Source organism: Ranitomeya imitator, chromosome 6 (genome assembly GCF_032444005.1).
Source record: "Ranitomeya imitator isolate aRanImi1 chromosome 6, aRanImi1.pri, whole genome shotgun sequence".
Taxonomy (NCBI): Eukaryota; Metazoa; Chordata; class Amphibia; order Anura; family Dendrobatidae; genus Ranitomeya; species Ranitomeya imitator.
The window spans coordinates 209,952,439-209,976,716 of record NC_091287.1 but is presented as its reverse complement, the minus strand read 5'-3'; the positions used below and the strand labels follow the sequence as shown (position 1 = coordinate 209,976,716).

At 45.7% G+C, this 24,278-nt stretch overlaps 1 protein-coding gene across 4 annotated transcripts in view; it reads left to right on the top strand.

The window, feature by feature from the left end:
• Window positions 1-24,278, top strand: part of CTNND2 (catenin delta 2) — a 2,169,946-nt gene that overhangs the window by 1,609,891 nt on the left and 535,777 nt on the right. For all 4 annotated transcript variants that reach the window (XM_069730454.1, XM_069730453.1, XM_069730452.1 and 1 more), the window contains exon 17: window positions 1,057-1,267. In XM_069730454.1, coding sequence (XP_069586555.1) covers window positions 1,057-1,267 — 211 coding nt within the window. The remainder of the gene's footprint in view (window positions 1-1,056; window positions 1,268-24,278) is intronic.

Here is a 24,278-nt window from a genome sequence, read left to right as displayed (position 1 = left end):
TACTAATACCCATAGGCAGAATATATAGTATAGTACAGCCTCCAATGGGCAGACTCTATATAGTATAATGCAGCCCCCCATAGGCAGACTATACAGTACAATGCAGCCCCCAAAGGCAGACTCTATAGTATTATACAGCCCCCCATAGGCAGACTCTATATTATAATACAGCCCCACTGTGGGCATACTCTATAGTAGGCAGGCTACATAATGCACCCCACACAGGCAGACTATAGAGTATAATACAGCCCCCCCACCGTAGGCAGAGTCCATAGTATAATACAGCCCCCCACCATAGGCAAACTCTCTAGTATAATACAGCCCCCCGTAGGCAGACTCCATAATGCACCCCCCAACAGGCAGACTCTATAGAAGGCAGACGCTAAGTTTAATGCAGCCCCATAAAAACAATAAATACATACTCCCCTCTATTCCTCCTGGTTCCTCCGCTGTTCCGAGCGTCCACACAAATCAGGACAGTGGGCGCCTAGTAGTGTCGTCATTTTAAGCCCTGTCAGTGTCGGTGACATCAGACGCTGACAGGGGATGATGGGAGAGGGATCGTAACGCTCCTTCTCTCATCAATGCAGTCAGCAGTAACGGCATGCAGCCGATAGAGTTGAAACTGTGATGATGGGCGGGGGGCCCACTACTAGCACCAGGCCCCCCTCCTGCTCAGGGGCCACATAGCGGCTGGGTGGCAGAGCAGGGAGGGTCGTGTCTCCCTGCTCTGCCACAGAGTGTAATTGTATGGGTGCACTGTGCACGCCAATGCAATACAGTAGCGTAGCTCCGGGTGGGCCCCCTCAGAGCGCGAGGGCCGAGGCGACCGCCATCTCCTCCCCCTCCAGTTGCAATGCTACTGCTTTGATTCAAAATTACATGATATTGTTAAGTGCTTGGTTACTACTTTCTGTAAATATTGGATTCTTTTTAATTCAGATTTTGTTTGTGCATGTCAGTAATGTGAATATTTTTCTAAAACCTATGACTAAAAGATTTATATTTTTCTTGCATTAGTCCGTTTATGTAAATTCTTTTTAATTTTGAATATAGGGAAATATGCCATGCGAGACTTAGTTCATCGTCTTCCAGGTGGAAACAATGGCAACACCTTAACTAGCAAGACTATGACTGACGACACTGTAACTGCCATCTGCTGTACTCTTCATGAAGTCATTACTAAGAATATGGAGAACGCAAAAGCCCTAAGAGATGCAGGAGGCATTGAGAAATTAGTTGCCATTTCAAAAAGCAAAGGAGACAAGTAAGCACACAATTTACAATTGTCTGTATTTCTGCTTCAGTTCTCTTTTTTTTTATAAAGTGTCCTTGTCATGAAAATCTTTTTCTAGTGGGTTGTACTTTTGCACAATTTTCAATACGGTATTTCTCATTCATTCTTACCCACCATATTCCTTTTACTTGAATAAATATATTTAACTAATAAGAAGCAGGCTATAAACTTATAATAAGATAATGTTCTATGAATATAACATTGTAACTGGAATTGGCTCTATCTCTAGTTTCAGTTCAGCTTAATTAAATAGATTTATGTGCGGTGATCAGTATAAATGAGTACACCCCCTTTGAAAAAGTAAGATGTTAATCAATATGTTACTGAATACAAGATCAATTTCCAAAATTTTGACAAAACGCTGAGTTTAATAAAACATTTTTTAACCCATAACATAAAAGCTCGGGAAGGAAGGAGCACCGTTAGGCTACTTCAACGCAAAATTGGCTTGAATTGAGATCCATACCATGTCGCACTTGGAAAGCCCCTGATGTGCCTAAAAAGTGGAAATACCCCCACATATGATCCGATTTTGGAAACTAAACACCACAAGGAACTCATCTAGATGTGTGGTGAGCATTTTGAACCCCCTAGTGATTTACCGAGGTTTATAATGTAGAGCACGAGTGGACAATTGATTTTCCTGAGGGGCCACATAATTGTTGTGGTGGGAAAAACAAAAAATGTTAAAATTAATTAGGCTCAATATTATTAGCAACATATTGATTATAATTATATTAATAATTATATTAATATTAATTATATCGCTTAACATTGATCAGAATTAAGTATGCTTGACATCCCCCTATATATCGTTTGGACCCGAATATCGCCCCTTTAATATAACATAAGATGCCCACACAGCCTCTCCATGTCCAGCATGTGAGGCCCACAGCCTCCCCATGTCCAGCATCTGAGGCCCACACAGCCTCCCCATGTCCAGCATCTGAGGCCCACATAGCCTCCCCATGTCCAGCATCTAAGGTCCACATAGCCTCCCCATGTCTAGCATCTGAGGCCCTCACAGCCTCCCCATATCCAGCATCTGAGGCCCACACAGTTTCTCCATGTCCAGCATATGAGGCCCACACAGCCTCCCAAGGGACAGCAACTGAGGCCCACACAGCATCCCCATATCCCCATTTCCAGCATATGAGCCCCACACAGGCTCCCTTTTAATAGCATCTGAGCCCCAAAAAGCCTCACAATGTTCATGTTAAGACCCCTTAGCCTCCCACTGTCCATGATAAGACCCCATAGACTCCTCATGTCCATGTTAAGACCCCATAATGTACCCATGTCCACAGTAGGACCCACATAGCCTCCCCAGGGCCAGCATTTGAGGCCAACACAGCCTCCCCATGTCCAGCATCTGAGGCCCACACAGCCTCCCCATGTCCAGCATCTTATGCCCACACAGCCTCCCCATGTCCAGCATCTGAGGCCCACACAGCCTGCCCATGTCCAGCATCTCATGCCCACACAGCCTCCCCATGTCCAACACCTGAGGCCCACACAGCCTTCACAAGTCCAGCATCTGAACCCCACACAGCCTCACCATGGCCACCATATGAGCCCCTCACAGCCTCCCCATGGCCACCATGTGACCCCCACAGACTCCCCATGTCCAGCATCTGAGGCCCTCACAGCCTCCCCATATCCAGCATCTGAGGCCCACACAGCCTCCCCATATCCAGCATCTGAGGCCCACACAGTTTCTCCATGTCCAGCATCTGAGGCCCACACAGCCTCCCCATGTCCAGCATGTGAGGCCCACACAGCCTCCCCATGTCCAGCATGTGAGGCCCACACAGCCTCCCCATGTCCAGCATGTGAGGCCCACACTGCCCCCTCACGTCCAGCATTTGAGGCTCACACAGCCTCCCCATGGCCAGAATCTGAGGCTCACACAGCCCACCCAGGGCCAACATCTGAGGCTCACGCAGCCTCCCCAGGGCCAGCAACTGAGGCTCACGCAGCCTCCCCAAGGCCAGCATCTAAGGACAACACATCCTCCCCATGGCCACCATGTGAGCCTCACACAGCCTCCCCATTTTCAGCATATGAGGCCCACACAGCCTCCCCATGTCCAGCATATGAGGCCCACACAGCCTCCCCATGTCCAGCATCTGAGGCCTACACGACCTTTCCATGTTCAGCATCTGAGGCCCATATAGCCTCCCCATGTCCAGCATCTGAGGCCCACACACCCTCTCCATGTCCAGCATCTGAGGCCCACACAGCCTCCCCATGTCCAGCATCTGAGGTCCACACAGCCTCCCCATATCCAGCATCTGAGGCCCACACAGCCTCCCCATATCCAGCATCTGAGTCCCACACAACCTCCCCAGGGCCAGCATCTAAGGCCCCCACAGCCTCTCCATGTCCAGCATGTGAGGCCCACACAGCCTCTCCAAGTCCAGCACGTGAGGCCCACACAGCCTCTCCATATCAAGCATGTGAGGCCCACACAGCCTCCCCATGTCCAGCATGTAAGGCTCACACAGCCTCTCCATGTCCAGCATGTGAGGCCCACACAGCCTCTCCATATCCAGCACGTGAGGCCCACACAGCCTCCCCATCTTATATATAACTAGCTATTGAACCCGTTCTACGCCCGGGTGGCGAGCATTTATATTGGTATATGGTCTCCATCCTGGTATGTGCTGCTCCATCCTGCGTCCCCATCCTGTCATGTGCTGCACCCATCCTGCGCCCCCATTCTGTCATGTGCTGCTCCCATCCTGCACCCCCATCCTGTCATGTGCTGCACCCATCGTGCGCCCCCATTCTGTCATGTGCTGCTCCCATCCTGCGCCCCCATTCTGACATTTGCTGCTCCCATCCTGCGCCCCCATTCTGACATGTGCTGCTGCTGCCGTCCTGCACCCCCGTTCTGACATGTGCTGCTCCCATCCTGCGCCCCCGTTCTGTCATGTGCTGCTCCCATCCTGCGCCACCGTTCTGTAATTTGCTACTCCCATCCATATGCCCCATACGCTGCTCCATAAAGGTTTATGGCCCCCATAAGATGCTCCATAGTATATGCCCCCGTACACTGCTCCATTATGGTTGATGGCCCCCATAAGATGCTCCATAGTATATGCCCCTGTACACTGCTCCATTATGGTTGATGGCCCCCATAAGATGCTCCATAGTACATGCCCCCGTACACTGCTCCATTATGGTTGATGGCCCCCATAAGATGCTCCATAGTACATGCCCCCGTACACTGCTCCATTATGGTTGATGGCCCCCATTAGATGCTCCATATTATATGCCATCGTACACTGCTCCATTATGGTTGATGGCCCCATAAGATGCTCCATATTATATGCCCCCGTACACTGCTCCATTAAGGTTGATGGCCCCCATAAGATGCTCCGTATTATATGCCCCCGTACACTGCTCCATTATGGTTTATGGCCCCCATGAGATGCTCCATATTATATGCCCCCATACACTGCTCCATTATGGTTGATGGAGCCGAAAAGTGCAGACTGGTGCTTCAGGAATCGGCGCCTGCGCAGTGTGCGCTTTCCGCCGCCATTTTCTTGAAGACACACTGAGGTTTCCCACAAAATGGCGCCGGAAAGCGCGGACTGCGCATGCGCCGATTGCGGGAGAAGGGAGACATTCATTGCCCGGAGTCAGGGGGCCTAAAAGTAAGAAATCGCTGTGGCATAAAGTGCCACAGCGTAATGAGGGCGGGATCCTGTGAAGACGCTACCTAATTGTGTTCCTCTGCCATTTTCTTTCTCCTCCTGCTGCCGGAATCGGCGCCTGCGCAGTCCGCGCTTTCCGGCATCATTTTCTTGAAGACACACTGGAGTGTGTCTTCAAGAAAATGGCGCCGGAAAGCACGGACTGCGCAGGCGCCGATTCCGGCACCAGGAGGAGAAAGACAATGGCGCTGAAAAGGAATGGCGTAACTTGCTATGGCGGCGGAAAGGAATGGCGTAAGTAATAAATTGCTGGGGCATAGTATATGCCCCCGTACACTGCTCCATTAAGGTTGATGGCCCCCATAAGATGCTCCATATTATATGCCCCCGTACACTGCTCCATTATGGTTTATGGCCCCCATGAGATGCTCCATATTATATGCCCCCGTACACTGCTCCATTATGGTTGATGGAGCCGAAAAGTGCAGACTGGTGCTTCAGGAATCGGCGCCTGCGCAGTGTGCGCTTTCCGCCGCCATTTTCTTGAAGACACACTGAGGTTTCCCACAAAATGGCACCGGAAAGCGCGGACTGCGCATGCGCCGATTGCGGGAGAAGGGAGACATTCATTGCCCGGAGTCAGGGGGCCTAAAAGTAAGAAATCGCTGTGGCATTAAGTGCCACAGCGTAATGAGGGCGGGATCCTGTGAAGACGCTACCTGATTGTGTTCCGCTGCCATTTTCTTTCTCCTCCTGCTGCCGAAATCGGCGCCTGCGCAGTCCGCGCTTTCCGGCACCATTTTCTTGAAGACACACTGCAGTGTATCTTCAAGAAAATGGGGCCGGAAAGCACGGACTGCGCAGGCGCCGATTCCGGCACCAGGAGGAGAAAGACAATGGCGCCGGAAAGGAATGGCGTAACTTGCTATGGCGGCGGAAAGGAATGGCGTAAGTAATAAATTGCTGTGGCATGAAGTGCCACAGCATAATCAGGGCGGAAATATGTGGACGATGTCCCCCTGCTCCCGACCCCCTGCTCCCGGCAGTCCGCGCCTTTTTTCCTGACACTATAATGTAACGCTAGGAGCGTCGCGCCTGCGCAGTCTATAAAGGCTTCGGACAGAGTGACGCTCCCAGCGTTATATTATAGATTGTCTAAGGGTCACTTCCGTCAGTCTGTCTATTCATTCGCTGATTGGTCTCGCCAGCTGCCTGTCATGGCTGCCGCGACCATTCAGCGACGGGCACAGTCCGTAAGAAAATGGCCGCTGCTTACTCCCCGCAGTCAGTGCCTGTTGCCCGCATACTCCCCTCCGGTCACCACTAACACAGGGTTAATGCCAGCGGTAACGGACCGTGTTATGCCGCGGGTAACGCACTCCGTTACCTCCGCTACTAACCCTGTGTGTCCCCAATTTTTTACTATTGACGCTGCCTATGCGGCATCAATAGTAAAAAATGTAATGTTAAAAATAATAATAATAATAATAAAAAAAACCTGCTATTCTCACCCTCCGTAGTCGCTCGCGCCGGCCGCCATCTTCCGTTGCAGGTTCCGTTGGCAAAGATGGCATGGAAGAAGGACCTGCCATGACGTCACGATCATGTGACCGCGACATCATCACAGGCCCTGCGCGCCTGCGCGAGAAGGACATGCCATGACGTCACGGTCATGTGACCGCAACGTCATCACAGGCCCTGCGCGACTGCGCTAGAAAGACCTGCCATGACATCACGGTCATGTGACCGCGACGTCATCACAGGTCCTGCGCTCATACCAACCCTGGGACCGGAAGCTGCCGTGGACTATAAGAAGGGGGCCTCGGAAAGGTGAGTATATGTTTATTTTTTATTTTTTAACCTGTGACAAACCTGGCTGGGCAATATACTACGTAGCTGGGCAATATACTACATGACTGGTCAATATACTACGTGGCTCTGTGCTGTATACTATTTCGCTGTGCAATATACTACGTAGCTCTGTGCTGTATACGACGTCACTTGGCAATATACTACGTGACTGGCCAATATACTACGTGGCTCTGTGCTGTATACTACGTCGCTGTGCAATATACTACGTGGCTCTGTGCTGTATACTACGTCACTGGGCAATATAGTACGTCACTGGGCAATATACTACATAACTGGGCAATATACTACGTGGCTCTGTGCTGTATACTACGTCACTGGGCAATATTCTACGTCACTGTGCAATATACTACATAACTGGGCAATATACTACGTTGCTGCGCAATATACTACGTCACTAGGCAATATACTACGTAACTGGGCAATATACTACGTGGCTGGGCAATATACTACGTCACTGGGCAATTCACTGTGTGGTTAGGCAATATACTACGTGGCTGGACAATATACTACGTGACTGTGCAATATACTACGTGGCTGGGCAATATACTACGTCACTGGGCAATATACTACGTGGTTGGGCAATATACTATGTGGTTGAGCAATATACTACGTGACTGGGCAATATACTACGTGGCTGGGCAATATACTACGTCACTGAGCAATATACTATGTGGTTGGGCAATATACTATGTGACTGTGCAATATACTACGTAGCTGGGCAATATACTACGTGGCTTGGCAATATACTAAGTGGCTGGACAATATACTACGTGACTGTGCAATATACTACGTGGCTGGGCAATATGCTACGTGGCTGGGCAATATACTATGTGGGCTGTGCAATATACTACGTGGACATGCATATTTTAGAATACCCGATGCGTTAGAATCGGGCCACCATCTAGTGTCCATGATAAGACCCATATAGCCTCCCTATGTGCAGCCAACATCCCATACACATAAATAAATTTAAAAAAACACATACTCACCTTTATCCTGATCCCACGGCACTCTGCTCCGCTTCTGTCTCTGGTGCGCTGAACCTAGTGTGCTGACTCATCACGTCAGCTGTTTCACACGCTCATTGATCGAGGAAGGTTTTGGAGGCACCTCCTCCACCAATGCAGTCAACGTGGATGGAGAGTGACTGTGCAAACAGCGGATGGGCACTATGCCGCTCATGGGCCACTATTTTCAGCCCCTTGGTTGTCTCAGTCTGCAAGCCGGACTGCGACAGCCAGAAGGCCGGATGTGGCCCACCGGCCGCACTTTGCCCAGGTCTGACGTAGAGCCATGAAAATAAAAAATCAAAATTTTCCAACAAAAAGGATATTTTTTTACAAAACTGTTCTACCAGTGACCCAACCCCTTTAGTGAACACCATTAAAAATTAAATAAAAAACAAGGCAGAAAAAAATGATTTATCATTATACTGCTGAACAAAAAGTGGAATAAAACGCGATACAAAAGAAATCTAATATATAAAGCTGAATGTGTGTGTGTCTGTGTGTGTATTTATGTGTGTATGTCCATAGTAACATAGTAACATAGTTAGTAAGGCCGAAAAAAGAAATTTGTCCATCCAGTTCAGCCTATATTCCATCATAATAAATCCCCTGATCTACGTCCTTCTACAGAACCTAATAATTGTATGATACAATATTGTTCTGCTCCAGGAAGACATCCAGGCCTCTCTTGAACCCCTCGACTGAGTTCGCCATCACCACCTCCTCAGGCAAGCAATTCCAGATTCTCTCCGCCCTAACAGTAAAGAATCCTTTTCTATGTTGGTGGTCCGGGATTGGCATCTGCACCATCGCAGTTACAGCCACAAAATTTTGCACAGTCACACGTCTGGACCCCGAGAGCATCATAGGCTATGTTGTGAGGCGAAATTTTAACCCTGTGCGTTCCAATTCACCAAAAATTTTTGCCCCTATTTACATAATGGGGAAAAGTGAAAGGAAAAGTGTTGGAGGCAAATTGACAGCTGCCAGATGTGAACAAGAGGGACCTAAAGAATTAGAGCGATGGCGCAAAAGAGTATATACCGTACAGTACAGGTGAGGCCTCGACATGGGATACTCACCACACACGGGTATATGAACACACACACAAAATGCGCCACACACTACCACGTGCTTGAACACATATACCACCCTCAGCACACATTTCACCACACATACACCAACCTAAAAAGTCGAAACACAAAAGTCGCCACTCAAAAGTCATCACGTGCAAAATCCACCACATGCAAAACTAGGCTCACGCAAAACTAGCCACACGTGTAAAACTCACCTCATGGAAAACCCGCCACACGCAAAACTTGCACACATGGAAATATTGCCACATGCACAAAAGTTGCAACATATTCAAAAGTTGCCTCACACAAAACTTGCACCTACTCAAAACGCACCACACATAAAACTCGTCATGCACAAAACTCGCCATGCGCAAAACTTGTTGCACACAACTTGCTACACTAACCTGTCACATGCAACTCGACACACAAAAAGTTGCTACACGCATGTTGCCACACAAAACTCATCTCACAAAAGTTGCTACATGCATGTCGCCACACGCAACTCAACACACACAACTTGACAAATGAAACTCGCCCTAAAACACACACAAGTCAGGTATTATCCTTCAAAAATAAAAATCTGTTTAATAAGCAGACAAACTACAAGAGCAACAAATGTACCATATAGGAAATAAGGCAGTTGTCAGTCACATGACCTGTCTATTATGTGTATGTGTGAGCTAATATATACTGCCAGGGGGGAGGGCTTCCTGTTGGCTGGGGATGTATCAGGCTGCCAATTTAGCTTACAAATACTGAGGTAAAAATACTGACCAAATAACATGTGAACAAGGTTTAATACAGGAGGAGATGACACTTTTATATACAGGAGAGATGACACACAAGTATATATTATATACAGGAGGATATGACAGACAGGTATATACTATATATAGGAGGAGATGACATACAGGTATATACTATATACAGGAGCAGATGACACACAGGTATATACTATATACAGGAGGAGATGACATACAGGTATATACTATATATAGGAGGAGATGACATACAGGTATATACTATGTACAGGAGGAGATGACACACGTATATACTATATACAGGAGGAGATGACATACAGGTATATACTGTATAAAAGAGGAGATGGCACATAGGTATATAGAGGAGGAGATGACATACAGCAAGTGTACAGTTGTGGCCAAAAGTATTGACACCCCTGCAATTCTGTCAGATAATACTCAGTTTCTTCCTGAAAATTATTGCAATCACAAATTCTTTGGTATTATTATCTTCATTTAATTTGCCTTAAATGAAAAAACACAAAAGAGAATGAAGCAAAAAGCAAAACATTGATCATTTCACACAAAACTTCAAAAATTGGCCAGGCAAAAGGATTGGCACCCTCAGCCTAATACTTGTTTGCACAACCTTTAGCCAAAATAACTGCGACCAACCGCTTCCGGTAACCATCAATGAGTTTCTTACAATGCTCTGCTGGAATTTTAGACCATTCTTCTTTGGCAAACTGCTCCAGGTCCCTGATATTTGAAGGGTGCCTTCTCCAAACTGCCATTTTTAGATCTCTTTTTATCTGATTTTTATCTGATTTTAAGAAAGTGGGTGAATATACAGGATGAAATGACATACAGCAGGTATATACTATTTACAGGGGAGATGGCATACAGGTATATACTATTTACAGGGGAGATGACATACAGGTATATACTATATACAGGGGAGATGACATACAGGTATATACTATATACAGGAGGTGACATACTGGTGTATACTATATATAAGGGAGATGACAAACATGTATATACTGAGGTGAAAGTGAAAAGGTGTGAGTGCAAAATGAGGAATGAGGGAAAATAGTGGAATGATCAGAAAATGACAGATGTGAGGTCGAAATGACAAGTGTTAGGGGGGAATGAGAGGAGTGAGGGGGGAATGAGAGGAGTGGGGGGGAAAATAAGAGGCGTGATGGGAAAATGAGTAAAGTGAGGTGCTATAACTAACCACAGATATTTACTACTAGATGGTGGCCTGATTCTAACGCATCGGGTATTCTAGAATATGCCTGTCCACGTAGTATATTGCACAGCCCACGTAGTATATTTCCCAACCACGTAACATATTGCTCAGCCACGTAGTATATTGCTCAGTCACATACTATATTGCCCAGCTACGTAGTATATTGCCCAGTGAGTAGTATATTGCCCAGCCACATAGTATATTGCCCAGCCACGTAGTATATTGCCCAGCCACGTAGTATATTGCTCAGTTACATACTATATTGCCCAGCCACGTTGTATATTGCCCAGTCACGTAGTACATTGCCCAGCCACTTAGTATATTGCCCAGTCAAGTAATATATTTCCCAGCCACGTAGTATTTTGCCCAGCTATATAGTATATTGCCCAGTCACGTAGTATATTTCCCAGCCACGTAGTATATTGTCCAGCTACGTAGTATATTGCCCAGTCACGTAATATATTGCCCAGCCACGTAGTATATTGCCCAGCTACGTAGTATATTGCCCAGTGACGTAGCATATTGCCCAGTGATGTAGTATATTGCCCATCTACGTAGTATGTTGCCCAGTGATGTAGTATATTACTCAGTGACGTGGTATATTGCCCAGCCACATAGTATATTGCCCAGTCACGTAGTGTATTGCCCAGTCACGTAGTATATTGCCCAGACACGTAGTATATTGCACAGTGACGTAGTATACAGCACAGAGCCACGTAGTATACAGCACAGACATGTAGTATATTGGCCAGCTATGTAGTATATTGCCCAGTGATGTAGTATATTGCCCAGCTATGCAGTATATTGCCCAGTGACGTAGTATATTACCCAGTGACGTAGTATATTGCCCAGCCACATAGTATATTGCCCAGTCACGTAGTATATTGCCCAGTCACGTAGTATATTGCCCAGCCACGTAGTATATTGCCCAGTCACGTAGTATATTGCCCAGCCATGTAGTATATTGCACAGCGACGTAGTATGCAGCACAGACACGTAGTATATTGCCCAGTCACGTAATATATTGCCCAGCCACGTAGTCTATTGCCCAGTCACGTAGTATATTGCCCAGTCATGTAGTATATTACCCAGCCATGTAGTATATTGCACAGCGACGTAGTATACAGCACTGAGCCACGTAGTATACAGCAGACACGTAGTATATTGCCCAGCTATGTAGTATATTGCCCAGTGACGTAGTATATTGCCCAGCTACGTAGTATATTGCCCAGTGACGTAGTATATTGCCCAGTCACGTATTATATTGCCCAGCCACGTAGTATATTGCCCAGTCACGTAGTATATTGCCCAGCCACGTAGTATATTGCTCAGTTACATACTATATTGCCCAGCCACGTTGTATATTGCCCAGTCACGTAGTACATTGCCCAGCCACTTAGTATATTGCCCAGTCAAGTAATATATTTCCCAGCCACGTAGTATTTTGCCCAGCTATATAGTATATTGCCCAGTCACGTAGTATATTGCCCAGTCACGTAGTATATTTCCCAGCCACGTAGTATATTGCCCAGCTACGTAGTATATTGCCCAGTCACGTAGTATATTGCCCAGCCACGTAGTATATTGCCCAGTCACGTAGTATATTGCCCAGCCATGTAGTATATTGCACAGCGACGTAGTATACAGCACAGACACGTAGTATATTGCCCAGTCACATAATATATTGCCCAGCCACGTAGTATATTGCCCAGTCACGTAGTATATTGCCCAGTCATGTAGTATATTACCCAGCCATGTAGTATATTGCACAGCGACGTAGTATACAGCACTGAGCCACGTAGTATACAGCACAGACACGTAGTATATTGCCCAGCTACGTAGTATATTGCCCAGTGACGTAGTATATTGCCCAGTCACGTATTATATTGCCCAGCCACGTAGTATATTGCCCAGTCACGTAGTATATTGCCCAGCCACGTAGTATGTTGGACAGCGACGTAGTATACAGCACAGAGTCACGTAGTATATTGGCCAGTCACGTAGTATATTGCCCAGCCACGTAGTATATTGCCCGAAACATATGTAACAGGTAAAAAAGAATTAAAAATAAAAAAGAAACACATACTCACCTTCCGAGGAGCCACTTGTAGTCCTCGCGTCTGTGTGCGGTGCACACGGCAGCTTCTGGTCCCAGGGTTGGTATGTGCACAGGACCTGTGAGGACGTCGCTGTCACATGACCGTGACATCATGGAAGGTCTTTCTCGCATAGCATCCTTGGCACCGGAGCCTGCCGCTTGCACTGCCGAGGACACTGCGCATGTCGGAGGGTGAGAATAACGGTTTTTTTTTTAATTATTATTTGTAACATTAGATCTTTTTACTATTGATGCTACATACGCATCATCAATAGTAAAAAGTTGGTCACACAGGGTTAATAGCTGCGTTAATGGAGTGCGTTACACCACGGCATAACGTGGTCCATTAATGCTGCCATTAACCCTGTGTGAGGGCTGACTGGAGGGGAGTATGGAGCGGGCACTGACTGCGGGGAGGAAGGAGCGGCAATGTTGCCGCCGGGCTGCGCCCGTCGCTGATTGGTTGTGGCAATGGTCATAGACGTTTTGCCATGACCAATCAGTGACTTGGATTTCCATGACATACAGAGGCCGCGACCAATGAATATCCAAAACAAACAGACAGAAAGACGGAAGTGACCCTTAGACAATTACATAGTAGATACCCAGGCAACGCTGGGCTCTGAAGCTGGGATTGGGAGCCAAAAACTCCTGATCTTCCTTGTCCACATGTCTGTGGTTAGGTCAACCTTCCCTGTGACTGCATTGGCCAGAGCAGAGCTGATATTGTGTAGGACGTGCTTATGTAAAGTGGGGATGGCACCCCGGGAAAAATAGTGGCGGCTGGGAATCCAGTACCGTGGGGCAGCCACCGCTAAGAGGTCACAGAAAGACTCTGTTTCCACAAGTCGAAACGGCAATATTTCCAGCGATAGCAATCTGGAAAAGTGGGTGTTGAGCATTTGGGCCGGTGGGTAGGTGGATATTTCTGCTTTCTGCTATACATCTGTGGCAGGGATAACTGAACGCTGCACTGTGACAACAAACTGGAAGTGGTTGATGATTGTTGTGTCTGTGCAACTGCAGGTTGTCGGCAGGAGACATCAGTGCTTACTTCATGGACAACATATTGAGAAGACCCTAACACAGGGGAAGGGGCAGTGGTTTCACCCTCAGACACAGATTTTGTACCCACCTACTTGGGTCCATGGCTGCGAAGTGCTTTTACATGCTGATGGTGCTCAGGTTGGCAGTGTTCTTGCCTCTTCTTAGCTTGTTTGGCAGATGATGCAATTTACAATAGTTTTTTTCTGAAGGAATTTCAGAAAAAACCTGCCATACAGGGGAAAAAAACACCCTTGGTTTGTTACCTAGCTGAGTGGAGAAGGGGGCCTGTTGAACAGTTGACCAAGTTCTCCCTCTGGTCAAACCACTACTTCTTCTTGCCTGTTTTCTTGCTACAGATCCATCCCTCTCTGCACTGCTGTGCTCACTAGGCGTGCCATCATGCCAGGTTGGATCAGTGGCCTCATCATCGACCACGTTGTCTTCCAATTCATTAATCTGATCCTCCTTTTGAGCTGCGATTTTAGACTGACCTGATGGCAAATGTGCCTCATGATTATCCTCCACCTCTTCAGTCATGAATTGACCTTCCCCAACTTGGCTTTCTCCTGACCATGGGTGTTCAAATGTTTGGGCATCACTGCACTCCACCTCCTCATGACCTTCTTTAGGTTGTGTGCACACGTTCCGTATTTCTCTGGTCTTTTTGCTATAAAAATGCGATAAAACCGTGAAAAAACGCATACATTAACCCCTTAATCCCATATGACGTACTATCCCGTCAAGGTGACCTGGGACTTAATTCCCAGTGACGGGATAGTACGTCATATGCGATCGGCCGCGCTCACGGGGGGAGCGTGGCTGATCGCGGCCGGGTGTCAGCTGACTATCGCAGCTGACATCCGGCACTATGTGACAGGAGCGGTCACGGACTGCTCCTGGCACATTAACCCCCGGCACACTGCGATCAAACATGATCGCAGTGTTTCGGGGGCATAGGGAAGCATCGCGCAGGGAGGGGTTCCCTGCATGCTTCCCTGAGACAATCGGTACAAGGCGATGTGCTCACCTTGTACCGAGCATCTCCTCCCTGCAGGCCCCGGATCCAAAATGGCCACGGGGCTACTTCCGGGTCCTGCAGGGACTACTTCCGGGTCCAGAGAAGGTGCTAGTAACCAAGGAGCCCTGCATGTCAGATCGCTGATCTGACACAGTGCTCTGCAAAGTGTCAGACCAGCGATCTGTCACTATACAGTCATGTCCCCCCTGGGACAAAGTAGAAAAGTAAAAAAAAATTTTTTTAGATGTGTAGAAAAAAATAAAAAATTCCTAAATAAAGAAAAAAAAAGAAATTGTTCTCATAAATACATTTCTTTATCTAAATAAATTAACGATAAAAGTACACATATTTAGTATAGAGGCATCCGTAATGACCCGACCTATTAAAGTGTCCCACTAGTTAACCCCTTCAGTGAACACCGTAAAAATTGTTTTTTAAAAACGAGGCAAAAAACAACGCTTTATTATCATATTGCCAAACAAAAAGAGGTATAACACGCGATCAAAAAGACCGATATAAATATCCATGGTACTGCTGAAAACATCATCTTGCCCTGCAAAAAAGGAGCTGCCATATAGCATCATCAGTCAAAAAATAAAAAAGTTACAGTCCTCAGAATAAAGCGATGCAAAAATAATTGTTTTTTCTATAAAATAGTTTTTATCGTATAAAAAGCGCCAAAACATAAAAAAATGATGTAAATGAGGTATCGCTGTAATCGATCGTACTGACCCAAAGAATAAAACTGCTTTTTCCATTTTACCAAACGTGGAACAGTATAAACGCCCCCCCCCCCACAATAGGTCTCAAAATGTGGTAATGCAAAAAAAAATTTTTGCAATAAAAAGCATATTTTAGTGTGTGATGGCTGGCAATCATAAAAATCTGCTAGAAAACCCGCTAGAAAAGTAAATCAAACCCCCCCTTCATCACCCCGTTAGTTAGGGAAACATAAAAAAATTAAAAAAATGTATTTATTTCCATTTTCCTATTAGGGTTAGGGTTAGGGCTAGAGTTAGGGCTAGGGTTGGGGTTAGGGTTGGGGCTAGGGTTGGGGCTAGGGTTAGGGATAGGGCTGGGGTTAGGGTTGGGGTTAGGGTTGGGGCTAAAGTTAGGGTTGGGGCTAAAGTTATGGTTGGGGCTAAAGTTAGGGTTAGGGTTTCGATTACATTTACGGTTGGGATTAGGGTTAGGGGTGTGTCTGGGTTAGGGGTGTGGTTAGGGCTATGGTTGGGATTAGGGTTAGGGGTGTGTTTGGGATAGGGTTTCAGTTAGAATTGGGGGTTACCACTGTTTAGGCACATCAGGGCTCGCCAAACGCGACATGGCGTCCGATCTCAATTCCAGCCAATTCTGCGTTGAAAAAGTAAAACAGTGGTCCTTCCCATCCGAGCTCTCCCGTGCGCCCAAACAGGGGTTTACCCCAACATATGGGGTATCAGCATACTCAGGACAAATTGGACAACAACTATAGGGGTCCAATTTCTCTTGTTACCCTTGGGAAAATAAAAATTTGGGGGGCCAAAAATAACATTTTTGTGGGAAAAAAAACACATCTAGATAAGTTCATTGGGGGGTCTAGTTTCCAAAATAGTGTCACTTGTGGGGGATTTCTACTGTTTAGGTGCATCAGGGGCTCTGCAAATGCAACGTGACGCCTGCAGGCCAATCCATCTAAGTCTGCATTCCAAATGGCGCTCCTTCCCTTCCGAGCTCTGCCATGCGCACAAACGGTGGTTCCCCCCACATATGGGGTATCAGCGTACTCCGGACAAATTGGATATTAACTTTTGGGGTCGAATTTCTCCTGTTACCCTTGGGAAAATACAAAACTGGGGACTAAAAAATAATTTTTGTGAAAAAAAAATAATTTTTATTTTCACGACTCTGTGTTATAAACTGTAGTGAAACACTTGGGGGTTCAAAGCTGTCAAAACACAGCTAGATAAGTTCCTTAGGGGGTCTACTTTCCAAAGTGGTGTCACTTGTGGGGTTTTTCTATGTTTAGGCACATCAGGGGCTCTCTAAACGCATCATGGCATCCCATCTCAATTCCAGTCAATTTTGCATTGAAAAGTCAAACGGCGCTCCTTCCCTTCCGAGATCTGCCGTGCGCCCAAACAGTGGTTTACCCCCACATGTGAGGTATCAGCATACTCAGAACAAAAGTCACAACAACTTTTGGGGTCCAATTTCTTCTCTTACCCTTGGGAAAATAAAAAATTGGGGGCAAAAAGATCATATTTGTGAAAAAATATGATTTTTTTTATTTTTACGGCTCTGCATTATAAACTTCTGTGAAGCATTTGGTGGGTTAAAGTGCTCATCACACATCTAAATAAGTTCCTTAGGGGGTCTACTTTCCAAAATGGTGTCACTTGTGCGGGGTTTCAATGTTTAGGCACATCAGGGGCTCTCCAAACGCAACATGGCGTCCCATCTCAATTCCTGTCAATTTTTCATTGAAAAGTCAAACGGCGCTCCTTCCCTTCCGAGCTCTGCCGTGCTCCTAAACAGTGGTTTACCCCCACATGTGGGGTATCAGCATACTCAGAACAAATGGCACAACAACTTTTGGTGTCCAGTTTCTTCTCTTACCCTTGGGAAAATAAAACAAATTGGAGCTGAAGTAAATTTTTTGTGAAAAAAAGTTAAATGTTAATTTTTTTTAAACATTCCAAAAATTCCTGTAAAACACCTGAAGGGTTAATAAACTTCTCGAATGTGGTTTTGAGCACCATGAGGGGTGCAGTTTTTAGAATGGTGTCACACTTGGTTATTTTATATCATATAGACCACTCAAAATGACTTCAAATGTGATGTGGTCCCTAAAAAATATTGGTGTTGTAAAAATGAGAAATTGCTGGTCAACTTTTATCCCTTATAACTCCCTAACAAAAAACATTTTTGGTTCCAAAATTGTGCTGATGTAAAGTAGACATGTGGGAAATGTTACTTATTAATTATTTTACATGACATATCTCTGTGATTTAAGGGCATAAAAAATCTAATTTGGAAAATTGCAAAAGTATGCATCGCAAATAGGACATATTTGATCTCATTAGAATGCCAATGTTAATACGAGATGAATGCTGGGTTTGTTATGACTATGACATGTTCTGTAGTGGAGTTACAGGCATTAGGCAAATTTAGGTTAAATATAGTTAAACTGAAGAGATAGGAGGGTCTGGGAAAACCAGCCCTTTTTGTGATGTCATCAGGCTGAGCTATAAGTCTGGCAGGCACCCCAGCCTCCTGTCGGTCTGCTGGAGCCTATGTGAGTCTGACTTGAAGAGCTGTTCCTAACCAGAGTCCTAATGCACTGGGACAGATGGAAACTCCACCAACTAGCCTGGTTGCCTGCAATGCTCTGAACACATGTAAGTGTTGATTTCTCATGTAATCCCTGTTTTTTTTATAATTACCTTTGTACATATTTTCAATTGTCTCATATTGTAACATCTTTATATAACGGTTTATAAACACTTATAAAACGTACCCTAAGTCTTCTGAAGGGAATTACGCTACTGTTTTGGGTTAGCTTCGGACCCGTATAATCGAAGCTGGTGGCAGCATACGTTTGTACTGGGTAGTTGGGAGTCGTTGTAGTGACTGCGGCGTTGATAATTATTGTTCCTGCCTGAGTGGAAGTAGTTAAATCACCTCGCGGCAACGTGCCCATTAGCCAGTACATAGCAGGCAGCCTTTCTGGCGACTAATTACCCTAGGTACAGTATCTAATCTGACCTGAGAGCTAGAGAGCTGCAAGTTTCAAGTGGAACTGTAAGCGGGATATACATAAATCCCTGCAGTTTGTGGCATATTGAAGAGCAGTGGGATACCTAAAATAAGTCCCTGCTGTAAACTAAGAGGTCAATAGCCTTGTGTGTGTGTTTTTCGTCACATTGTGGAGTGGAGGGATAACTAAGATAAGCCCCCCTGCACATGTGATAGCCATCTGTTGGCCTAAAGTCACCCCGATCTATGACACGTCTATTCAGGCCTTAGCGTCTCGACTTTCAAATGTGGAGACTACAGCTGCAACCGTGGTATCTGCTCCAATTCCGGCTCCTGATCCGGCTTTTCCTAAACTCCCACCATGCAGCTTTGGTGGTGAAAGAGAGAAATTTCGGGGGGTTTTGAATTAATGTCAGCTGTATTTCTCTGCACGTGCGGCCCAGTTGCAACTGATCGGGATAAAGTGTTGACCATAATTATGTTGCTAACAAACAAAGCGTTAGTCTGGGCTAATCCACTGATTGAGACTAATGATGTGTGCCTGAATTCCCTGAAAGACTTTACTGTAGCAATGTATCAAATGTTTGATGACCCTAATCAGAGTATCACAGCTGAAACCACATTACTGACACTACGTCAGGGGAAGCGTCTTGTAGTGGAATACACAGTGGAGTTTCTGAAATGGGTGCTGGATACTACATGGTGCGATTCAGCGAAATATGCAGTATTTAGAAGTGGTTTATCTGCTTCCTTCAAAGATGAACTAGCTCGAGGTGAATCACCTACTAACTTGGCTGACTTTATACATCATTGCATTCAGATTGATATTCGTCTTACCAATCGTCGCCAAGAAAAATGGGCCGATGCTAATCGTAATAACTTTATGCCTTTTCCATCCACCAAGGAGGCGCTGACTAAGACTTTATCTCAGACAGAGCTGGAACCTATGCAGGTTGACGCAGTACGGAGGAAACCCATCGATGCACATAAAGAATATCGTTTTAAGGAGAATTTATGTTTTTACTGCTGTAAATCGGGTCATTATATTTCAGAGTGCCCCGGGAAAAATCGCAAGTCCGCAGCTGCGGTAACTGGACTTGATTTTTCGGATCTATCTTCAGTGTGTTCTCTTCCGCACAGACAGGAAATATCTGCTGAAAACTTTGATTTTCCTGATGACTCATCAGTAACATCATCACCTGTGGACATAGCTTTACTTTCTGTAAGTTCTACCACAGCGAGGAGGGATTCGCTCTGTTGCATTTCCATCAAAATTTGGGTGTGTTCCTGCTGGATCACCTGCTCCACCATGATAGACTCTGGAGCTTGCAGCAATCTTATGGACATCTCTTTTGCTGAAAAATATGGCATTCGCTCACGAAAAAGAGACTCTCCGGTGTTAATGGAAACCGTGGATGGGTCTCCACTAATTTCTGGGCCTGTGAAACTTGAAACAGTCCCATTAAAGATCCGTATGGGCGCGGATCATTCTGAAAATTTCCTTTTTGTTGATTTCTTCTCCCAATTTTCCTATTATTTTAGGTTTGCCCTGGTTGCGGCTGCGAAATCCGACTATCAATTGGACAACAAAGGAATTACAGTTTCCAAATTAATCAGCGTTGTCCGGAGAGCTGGTTCCAGTGAAGACAGCAGTTACGGTCGACTCGACGTTGCCGGTAGAGTATCGGGATTTTAGTGATGTGTGTGACAAAAAAAATGCGGATAAATTACCGCCACATCGGCCATATGACTGTCCCATGGAATTATTGCCTGGTGCCGCGACTCCTTTTGGGATTATTTATCCATTGTCTGGGCCAGAATTAAAAGCTCTCAAGGAGTACATAGATGAAAACCTAGCTAAGGGGTTTATACGACCATCTTCCTCCCCAGCAGGTGCTCCAATCTTCTTGGTCAAAAAGAAAGATGGCTCACTCCGACCATGCATTGATTACCGGGAGCTCAACAAAATCACAATCAGGAACTCTTATCCACTTCCACTAATTCCCAAATTACTTGAGAGAATGCGACATGCCAAAATCTTCACAAAATTGTACGCTCCACGAAGATCCAATCTAGTGCGGATTCGTCCTGGCGATGAGTAGAAAACGGCTTTTCGGTCACGTTATGGACATTTCGAGTACCTCGTTACAGTATGTCTTTCGGCCTTCGTAATGCACCAGCTACATTCCAGCATTTGGCGAATGATGTTTTCAGGGATATACTCGATATTTTTGATGTGATTTATTTGGATGACATTTTGATTTTTTTCCAGCAATATCGAGGACCATCAGCGACATGTGAATATGGTTTTGGATCGACTACAGCAGAATCATTTAGAAATCATCTGGAGAAATGTGAGTTTCACAAAACAAAAATTCAATTCTTGGGATATGTTATTTCTCCCCAGGGTCTCAGTATGGATGCAAGGCAAGACACAAGCCATTCAGGAGTGGCCAACTCCCAAGTCGGTGAAGGAAGTACAGCGATTCATCGGATTCGCCAATTTTTACCGACGCTTTATTAAAAAATTTTCAGCGCTTGTTGCGCCCATAACTCAGTTAACCCAGAAGAAAACGCCATTTGTCTGGTCTCCCCAAGCTCAAACAGCATTTTCTACGTTAAAATCTAAATTTACGACAGCTCCCATTCTTGTCCACCCTGACCCAGACAAGGCCTTCATAGTGGAAGTGGATGCCTCGGACTGTGCTGTAGGGGCCATACTTTCGCAAAGAACAGGTGAGAAAGATCTCTTGCATCCGTGTGCCTTTCTCTCGCAAAAATTGTCACCCGCAGAAAGGAATTACGACGTTGGCAATAAGGAACTGTTTGCCATCATAACCGCATTTAAGGAATGGAGACATCTGTTACAAGGAGCATCTCAACAGATTGTTATACTCACGGATCATTGGAATCTCAAATTCATGAGGTCGGCAAGATGTCTGAAACCTAGACAGGCTCGGTGGAATCTTTTTCTTAATCAATTTGATTTTGTCATTTCCTATAGGCCGGGCTCGCTTAATAAGAAGGCTGATGCACTATCCAGGATTCATTCAGATGAAGCAACTTCAGCTTCGTCTTCAAGGACCATTCTATCTGAGAAAAACTTTTTAAGCGTCTTGCATAATCAGGATCTTCTAACTGAGATTAAGGAAGCTTATGCTGCAGATTCGCTTTTGAGTCAACCACCCACTCAGGTAAATCTGACTTTCAAGAATGGACTTTGGTTTCAAGGACAGCGTTTGTATATCCCAGAAACAGTAAAACTGAGTGTGTTGAAATTAATGCATGACTCTAAGTTTGCTGGTCATAGGGGAGTTCAGAAGACTCAGGAATTTCTGTCTCGTTTTTTCTGGTGCCCTACTTTTCGGAAAGATGTTCTTTGGTATGTCTCATCATGTGAGTTATGTGCCAGGTCAAAAGTTCCTCGATCTTCACCTACTGGACTGTTGCAACCTCTGCCTGTTCCATCTCGTCCCTGGGCTCCATTTCAATGGATTTTATTGTGGAGTTGCCTTTGTCACAGGGAAAAACCGCGATTCTTGTAGTAGTTGACCGGTTGACTAAAGCTGCTCATTTTATTCCCTGTGCTGGTGTCCCAACAGCTAAGCAAACAGCGGATCTTGTTGTGCAAAATGTTTTTCGTTTACACGGAGCTCCGGATGAAGTAATATCTGATCGTGGGGTTCAATTCACCTCACGGTTCTGGCAAAGCTTCTGTGCTGCTCTGGACATCAAAGTAAAATTATCATCTGCTTTTCATCCACAGTCTAACGGCCAAACAGAGCGAACCAACCAAACTTTGGAGCAGTATCTGCGTTGCTACGTGTGTCATCTTCAAGACGATTGGGTGAGTCTACTGCCGTTAGCTGAGTTCACGTATAACAACTCTCAGAATGCTTCCACCAAATTATCTCCATCCTTTGCTAACAAAGGATATCATCCCAGTATTCTCCCTCGAATCCCCATAGATATGTCAGTGCCTGCGGTTGCGGACCGCATTGCATCTTTACAGCAAAATTTGGACGTTCTAAAGAATACCTTAGTTTCAGCACAGGAAAGATTCAAAAAGGCAGCAGACAGATTCCGTAAGCCGGCACCAACATACAAGGTGGGAGACATGGTCTGGCTCTCAACAAAAAACTTGAAACTCAGAATTCTGACTTCCAAGTTGGGGCAAAAATTTGTTGGCCCATATAAGATCAGCGGTATTGTGAGTCCTGTAGCCTGTCGACTCAAGTTGCCTAACTCTCTAAGAATTCATCCTGTTTTCTATATTTCCCTGCTTAAACCAGCAGTGCCTAATTCTTTTCCTGGACGTACCTCCGCTCCTCCTGATCCAGTCCTCATTGACGGGCAAGAGGAATTCGTCGTGGCGAAAATCTTGGATTCACGGATTCATAGGAGACGTCTTCAGTATCTGGTGAAATGGCAAGGATACTTGGCTGAAGAAAATTCCTGGGAACCTCTGGAGAACATCCATGCTCCCCATCTGATCAGAATGTTTCACAGCAGATACCCCAATAAGCCAGACTTGAGGTCGTCCAGAGGACATTTTTTAAGAAGGGAGTAATGTAAGGACTTGGACTGTATATCTGTTTCTGTTTGCCCTCAGTTCAGTTACTTTTGCCATTACCTAAGATGGAGTCATTGGCCTCACGGGGGCCATCTTGTTTCCTGTCAAATTTTCCTTGTTCCTGTCTGTGGTGTATTTAAGGGAGCTCTGTATATGTACTCATTGCTTAAGTATCTTGTTCCTGTCTTGTGATCAAGCTGGAAGAACTGCTATCTTGCTGGTTTCTTCGTTACTTTGGGATACCCCATCTGTCTCCGGTTCTACATCTCATCATTGCAAAGACTTGTTTCCCTGGATCTGCTCTGCACTCATCTCTGCCGCTGGACTGCTCCCTGCTAGGAGGCCTGGTCTGGTCTCCCGGTCTCTGGACCTGACATACTTGGACTTCCACGGTCTGTACACGTGTTTACTGCGTATCCAGCTCTGTCTGCTACTAACCTGCTGTGTCATAGCTGTTTACCTGCATATCATTATAAATATTCTTGAACTCTTAATCTATTGTCTCTTGGCATCTTTTCTGACCCATGATACTGATCTCCACTGCACTTCGCACTAAGTTTATTACAATAAGTTTGGAGAACGAACTCAGTGTTTATTAGTCCTAAGACAATTGTGTTTACTGGTAATTATCCCCTACCCTTCTCTTTGTTTTTTTTTGTCCTATCTTTTATTTGGCAACCATGGTTGTGCTGGGAGAAACCTTTTATAAGCAGCAGACCAAAGACACCCTTATTGCCTCATGCAGGTCACAGCATATTGACTTTGCAGACAAAAACAAACCCCAACTGGTCACAGATCTGGTGCAATGGGAAGCCGCTCTAGACCAAGCCAGGCCACAGAGCCCAGTGGCCGTAGAAGCCAGCACAAGCGAACATGGTGCTGCAGCAGAGGT